Raw genomic sequence first — 8,225 nt, 5'->3', positions numbered from 1 at the left:
GTTTGTACACGTCAACGCAAAATTTTATAATATCATAGCGAAAATAGCATTTATAATAAAAGGGTTAATAATTAAAAATTCATGGAAATTTATTTTTAATTTTCGGCTTAAAATTGATACTTACAGTTTAGGAGATACGTTTCGCGACGCTCCGGAATCGTTTTGTAAACTCAATTTTTATTTTATTTTGTTTTTCAGAAAATAAATAGAATAAATAAAGTTTGTTATAAAATAAAAATGATTAAATATCATTGTACATAATTTTTAACTTGAATTCATGCCTAATGAAGTATGTTTGAATTTTTATCCATCTCCATGAAAAAAAAAAATTATTGTATTTCATTGCGACATTATAAAGTGAAAGTAACAACAACTCAATTATTATACATAAACACTATTGATGCATACAAATCATCAAATATCTATTGGTCATTTATCAGTTGAATACTTTAATTGGACACTATAATAATTGAATACCGTAATAAGGCATGGGCGCTTTTTTTACCCCCTTGTTTTTATTATATTGTCATCGGTTTTTATCTGCATCTGCAACTTGCAACTCAAAACGCATTGCAGAAAAGCAGAAAATAAAAATTTTATGTAGGCGTAATTTGTGATCACCCTTTTTCATCACGTTACCATAATGGGAAAATCTAGTATCAGCCGGAAAAATTTGGTATATTTTATTTATATTTTATTAATTTTATTATACGCTACGACCGCTACGTACTGTTTGTCGCACAAAACATCTTTGTTTATATTTATATGTAAAAAAACCGGTATAAGAAAAAATTTGTGTCATTTAATATATACAGTTATTATATGATATAATAAAGCATTTAATATATAATAAAGCATTTAATTAGTAATATTCGGTTACCATTGTCTTATATAAGGATATAAGGACGTGAAAAAATTTTTTTTTTAAGAGAATTATAAACTTACCTCTGATATTAACAATGCCGCAAAATAAAAAAGATAATACAGCTTGTTTACCACGTTTAAAACGTGAAATAGTTGAATTATATAATGAACCACTCAAAGGAATTAAAGTGAAATTTCACGATGATGATATAACTTTAATGTGTTTAATATTAACTTTACATCAAGGACCATATAAAAACCTAAGATTACATTGTAATGTTAAAATACCACCTGGTTATCCTCAAATAGCACCAATTATTACAATACTAACACCAGTAAAGCATCCCAACGTTTTCGGAACGTTTATTTGTGCTGATATATTACAAGCTCATAATAATCATAGCTCTGAATATAATGGTGGATATACACCTGGTTATTTACTTAAATATATTTTTTTACAAATATTGAGCTTCTTTTCTGAAAATAATGTTGAACAGGAGGATGGTTATATTTCACAAATTAGCTCCAAACACGAAAGTTTTAGGGAGTATTCTGATGCTATTGTAAAAGGATATGAATGTAAATTATGCGGTTTTAATGATTCGAAAGCTTCTAAACCTTTAATGTCCTTCCTTACTGATGATGAATTACAAATAGAAATGAATGATATGGATTCTGACTGTTCCAGTGTATTATCTAGCGTAAGGATAAAATCAAAAAATATTCCCGTGAATGTTTCTTCATACATTTCGACAGCTACAGTAAATGATTTAGGTGATGATGCTTGGTTACATATTCTAGAATTTTTGCCGGATCGTGATATTGTGGTCTTCTCAAATGTTTATGCACGTATTCGTGCTCTCGTTCAGTTCTCTAATATATTAACTCGACGACAATTAGTTTGTTTTTTCCTGAGAAAAACATTTGATGAATGTGTTCTTGGAGTTGGAGTAAATGTTACTGGAGGAACTACCAATAAAAGAAAAATAACTATAAATGACTTTGATCTCTTCTCTTATGAGGCATTTAAAGACTATGGCTTACGAAAAGGAGTTTGGGGTAACACTTTCACGAATTTCCTCCCTGTAGTATTAAATATAACCCATTTCGATCGTGCTTTACCTATAATAAAATCATCTTTAATGGAATTATGTGGAGAAATTGGAAAACCATGGGATTCATCAGTAATTCTAAAGATTATTCCCAGACTTATGAACACAACAGTGGTCACTCTAATGAAAGCTTGTGACGAAAGTAGACAATTCTCAAGATCAAAAGCCTCTGAGAAAGCACTAAAAGGATATTGTCTTCTGTTGCATCTATTATTAATGTTATCAAAAAAATTTCCTGAAATTATCACTGAAGCTGAAAGTAAGGTTAATACATTTATTCAACCAGGTAGAAATAATCGTCATAAATCTTTAATACCTGATTTAGGCGAATTCATGACTTATCTATTTTTAGCAAAAAATGTTTCCTGGTCTGGGTTTGTTTCTTATTTCTTGAAAGAGTTGTTATCACGTAATGTAGCTTGGTATTTAGATAAAGTTCCTGGATTAGCATTTCTCGAACAAAATGATTATATTTCCCAATATAGAATGAAAGAAACATTTACTCAAAGTGGAACTTCATTACGACTTGTTATGTTTCAAGTTGCATTCTTGAAAATGGTGAAAGGAAAAGAAGATGATATGGATAGAAGATATGGATATCCTTCAAATGAAATGAATATTTCTTTTATCAAGAAAATTTATGCGGCGAAGACCTGGAATGTTTTTTTTGATATGATTGATTCTCCATTGCCAGAAAAAAATTGGAAATCAGAAGTTTGTGATATGTTAATTAACGCAGTGAAAGATAGTGAAATAAGTGGATATCATCAAAACCCTTATACAAATAATGAATTATTTTATCTGAGAAGAAAACATGAAGAAAAAATTCCTACTCCTAGTAGTTGGTTAAATAATGAAAATGAAACTGCTAAAATAGATAAATACGGAGTCATGCAATTTTTAACTTTTCGAAGAAGGTAATGATAATAAAAGAAGTTCTTTTTCTGAATTCAGAAAGGATAATAATATAAAAAATAATATTAAAATTAATAATCATGGAAGTTGGTAGGCGGGGTAGACGTGGTGGGCGTGGTGGGCGTGGAGGCAATGTACATATGATCCCGAGACGTACATAAGAATCAAATATATAATAATTACAAAATGCCTCCAGTATATAATAGTGTATTTCATATTTATATGAGATGAAATTTTTTGTCTATTTATTAATTTTCATCAATAAATAAATAAATAAATATTAAGAACATTATATTTTGGTCACACACACGTCCTGGTCGTTCTGCAGTTCTGAAGCCTCTAAATCTTATTAATAAACATTATATAATCGAAGAATTAGTGATCCCGTTTAAAATATTTACTATTCTTAATAGTGATTCAGCGAAGAAGGTCCTAAACAGAGCAAAAAGTAAAAGAAATAGCCACATTGAATATTACGAGAACAAAAAGCAATATTTTTTGGATAATGCCATGCGGCATTATATAATTCTGGCCCTGAAGAGACGCGTGAAGCTAATAGTAAACGAGTGCCGATCTTTGTTACCTTATTTTTCACAATCTCTAATATTTCTAAATAAGTTGCTGACTTGCTGTCCAATACAGGAGTAATTTTAATAATTGCGGCACGGCATAGTTATTCTAATAAAGAATGCCACATAACAAATAATAAGAAAATTTAACTTTTAATGAAGATAACAAAAAAAAAATATGTTATAAAAAAGAGTTAACGTAACTCCATATGGGCAGGCTTGGACCGTTTGGTTCATCACAATTATAGATGGTTTTACATAATAAAATGGGTAATGTTAAATTGATCAGCATACACGAGAAATATATATATAAGGGTCAGGTGGCGAAAATTTTTTACTATGAGCTGTACGCAGAGACTTTTTTATATGAGTAGTACGCATAATTGACACCTGATATTGAAAATCCTGCAAAAATACGCAAATAAAATTTCAGACATTAAGTTATTAATTATTTTATCATGACTTTTATATTATTTATAAAACTAAATACTAATGTGAAAAAATAGAATTTATTCTAATTTACCATTTTTTCAATAATATTTTCTAAATTTTCACTTTTTAATCCTTAGAAATTTCTTTCAATTAATACTAAATATTATAATGCGGTTAACATACAGTAAATATATAAGATTAGCCAAATTTAAGCCAAAAATACGCAAACTAATTTTTTACATATAAAAATTTCGATAAAAATACGCAATCTTGATGACCTAACTATGGATGAAAAATTCTTAGATTGTATGCCAATCAAAACTTTACTCTGTCTAATTTCACTATGATGGCGACGCATCTGTGTAAGACATCTAACTTATAGTAGGTCATTTTATAAGTTGTATGAATAGTTATAGTAAAAAGTTTTTTTTATTTTTAAGCTCATTTTTCTATTTCTATTTCTTTCTTTTTTGTTATTTTTTTCTTAACAAAATATTGTTCTAATTTCTTTTTTTCTCTTCTGTAGTTTACAAAGATATTTTCAAGGATAAACATTGAAAGAAGCTAAAATTGGCTTCTTTAATACTATTTATTTTTTACTTTTCTATAGTAGAGGATTGTTTAAATAATTTTTAATTAGGGTAGCCTAGCACGTGATATTACGGATGAACAAAATCCGCCGATATGCATTATCGTGAATATCAGATATGCTGGGTTTTCCAGTTAATTGTTTAATGACATCAAAGTTATAAATAAGCGCAATATTCTTCTGAGGACTTCACATTTGTATATATTGTTTTAATTTGGTAGCTGATGTGTGTCAGATATAGATTCTAATATAACAGTTGTTCGGCACGAAGTGCCGAATAACTATTTTAAAATATTACTATTACACGGGGCGTTACAAATAGGGCTTCCCCACACTAAAAAAATTCCAAGTCACCTATATAAATTGCAAATCATTGAGTTAGTTGCGCTATGCCGATCAAGTTTCCAGTTTTTTTTTTAAAAAAAAGGAATTAGATCAAGAATTCGTAACAAGATTTAGATTTAAGCGAAAAAATAATTTTTTATGAAAAGAACTTATGTACTTCTAGTAAAACACATAGATAACATTGCTACAATTCACTTTCAAATAAAAAACAAAAACCACCTATTGGTCATTAACAGGTATAGAATCACCATAGACATTAAGTTTAATAAATGCAAAAAATGCTTTTTATTATAAAAAAATGAAATAAAAGCTTAAAAATTATATTATAAATCTATAGCTAAGTTGAAATTTTTAAAAAGTTATTTAATAAAATAAACAAAACTGATTACACAGTATTTTAGTATATTAAACTAAAAAGACTACTAAAAAAGTACTTATTACAAAAAGCACAGAAATGTCCTCAAAAAATTAGAAGAATAAATAGTTATGAAAAGGGAAGAAAATGTGGTTCTAAAAGAAAAACAAAATAACAAAACCTGCCTAGCGAAGATTCAAGAAAACTCTATATAAAATAATAAAGGAGTAATAATAGTTGAAGAAACGAAAAAAATTTAGAACAGTCGTTTGCAAATAAACAAATAACTTCCCTGTTCACATAGATTTCAGATTGCCGATTGTAAAATCAAATCGTTTGCAGTAAAACGAATCTATCGTTACGCCACAAATTTGGATTTAGATTTTTTATACATAGTTTTATCATTTCATCACGTGATCATTTGATCACGATAAATAAAAACATTTAACCAACTATCCAACTATAAACTTTCAATTTCTTATGATCTTTGATGCAAGATATCTCTAACACAAGTATTTTAGCGAGTTTTTCACATTTTGTAGGGGGTCTACCAGGCGTAGAATTTTTTAAAAAGCCAATCACACCAAGGCATGTAACTAGAGACCAGGATTTATTCTCCAATTTAGGTAAGGGTATATGGAACGAGTTCATTAATAAAAAATAAAGGGAGTAATAATAGTTAAAGAAACGGAAAATTTTAGAACAGTCGTTTACAAATAAATAAATAACTTCCCTGTTCACATAGATTTCAGATTTACAGACATCACAGATCGTGTTAAAATCAAATCGTTTGCAGTAAAACGAATTATCGTTACGCCACAAATTTGGATTTAGATCTTATCATCAGTTTAAGGTGAATTATTTACTAATAATAAAGAAACGAAAAAAAATTCAGAACAGTCATTACAACTAAACAAATAACTTCCCTGTTCACATAGATTTCAGATTTCGTAGACATCACAGATCGTATTAAAATCAAATCGTTTACAGTAAAACGAATTTATCATTGCGCCACAAATTTGGATTTAGATCTTATCGTTTGCAGTTAGCGAATTTATCGCCACGCCACAAATCGGAAATTTCAATTCAATTTTCAATTTAGGTAAGGTATATAGAACGAATACATGATTAATCATACCATATATCCTATTACTTAATAAAAAAAATAAAAGGAGTAATATAAATAGTTAAAGAAATGAAAAAAATTTCAGAACAGTCATTACAACTAAACAAATAACTTTCCTGTTCACATAGATTTCAGATTTCGTAGACATCGCAGATCGTGTTTAAAAATCAAATCGTTTGCAGCAGTATGACACATTTATCATTACGCCACAAATTTGGATTTAATTGTTAATCAATGTGAAATCCAATAGTCAATATAGATCCAAATTATATTGGACAAGTTTATGATTTATCATATTCACTGGTTTATATAATTCTTGCCGTAAAATTAAATATATCCTATTACTTAGTAACGTTAATGAGGTAAGCTGCATTTATGTAATAATGAGAAGAAATAACGCATTTATTTGAAAAGAAATTATAAAATTTTTGTAGATAGAAAAAAACTTTTTTCCCAATTATTTATATTTTATTCACATCATACCCAAGTATTTTCTGTATAGAAAAAATTTTCCAATTAATTTTTTTTTATTCTCTTTTCGTATGATTCCGCAAATTGCAGCCACATGCATCCTGTTACTATTTTGTGGCGTAAACTATAGTTCCGTAACATGTGAATATCTTAAGAATTCCAATGAATGTTATGATGATTAAAATATCCGTATAGAAAAATTCTAAGCTAAATTTCTTTCATAAAATTACTACATGCGATATTGGCTGAATTTTGAGACCTTCTTAATGGAAGATAAAAAGAATTATTTTATCAATCATTTTCCCTTTATTGTACATCCATTTTTTACAATAAACTTTATTTATAGTTTATCTGTTATAATATACATAGTAAATAAATGGGTTATCCTTCGGAGTTCGGATGATAATCCATTTGTTTATTACTAAACATAGTTGATCAGTGATCACCATATAAAATAGACTATTTTAGACTTTTGTGTATTTGTATTTGTCAGCTCTTTGTGACTGAAGGAATGAAAGTTCATATCGCTAATTGTAATATAACTATAATATTAGTAAAAACTGAACGTGAATGTATTAAGATGTATTATAATAATAGCAAACCAATAAAAATCAATAAATTGTAACTATTATAAACGGATAAAAATTAATTATAAATTATGGGTTGTTACTTTCCCTTTTTATACTTTATACTGTAAAATACAGTAGTATGTTTTATAAATAATTATTGCCCTATAAAAAATTATACCGTTATTCACGGATTAATTCACGGAAAATGTAAATAATTTGATAAATTCCGTGATATAAGGCTATTAATTCCAGAAATATGAGCCTTTTACGGAAAAAAGACGGAATATAAAAAACGGATCGACTTTTTTTACAGGGATTGCATACTGAATACTGAATATAGTTTCATTGAGCATGAAAATTCAAAACGTAACAACTAGTACTTCTACAAAAAAATTATATACAAATTATTTAACAATTTTATTTTATAACAATTTTATTTATTCTATTTATTCTCCAAAATACAAAATAAAATAAAAATAAATTTTGCTAAATGATTCCGAAGTGTCAATCAGTTTAGTGTTATTTTCATTTGTCAAGTCGCGTCATGTGTCTCTTAAACTGTAAATACCAATTTTTAGACTAAAAAATTAAAAAAATTTCCACAAACTTTTTATTGTTAACCCTATTTTTATAAATTATTTTCTCATAAAATTTACCAATAAAAATTAAACTATTTAATACATTTTCTATTAGGAAACCCTATAAAAAATTTTTATCCGAATATTTCCATTATTTCTCCGTGTCTTCCGTAAAAATTCCGTGAAAATGATACATTCACGGATATCCGTGTTAGCGAGATGAAAATTTCCATGATTTAAGGCTATAAATTCCATGAAAATGATACAGTTTACGGAAAAAACATGGAAAGATAAAACACG

The 8,225-nt window shown here is 27.7% G+C and overlaps 1 protein-coding gene across 1 annotated transcript; it reads left to right on the top strand.

Moving 5' to 3' along the window:
- Positions 1-959: 959 nt before the first annotated feature.
- OCT59_008432 (uncharacterized protein) lies at positions 960-3,052 on the top strand (the record flags this gene model as incomplete). Its single annotated transcript, XM_025328388.2, has 2 exons — positions 960-2,893; positions 2,986-3,052. 2 exons carry the CDS (start codon positions 960-962, stop codon positions 3,050-3,052), a joined length of 2,001 nt encoding a protein of 666 aa, XP_025166908.2.
- Between the last annotated feature and the right edge of the window lie 5,173 nt (positions 3,053-8,225).

Source organism: Rhizophagus irregularis, chromosome 16, assembly GCF_026210795.1.
Source record: "Rhizophagus irregularis chromosome 16, complete sequence".
Classification (NCBI taxonomy): domain Eukaryota; kingdom Fungi; phylum Glomeromycota; class Glomeromycetes; order Glomerales; family Glomeraceae; genus Rhizophagus; species Rhizophagus irregularis.
This window is presented reverse-complemented; position numbering and strand designations above follow the sequence as displayed.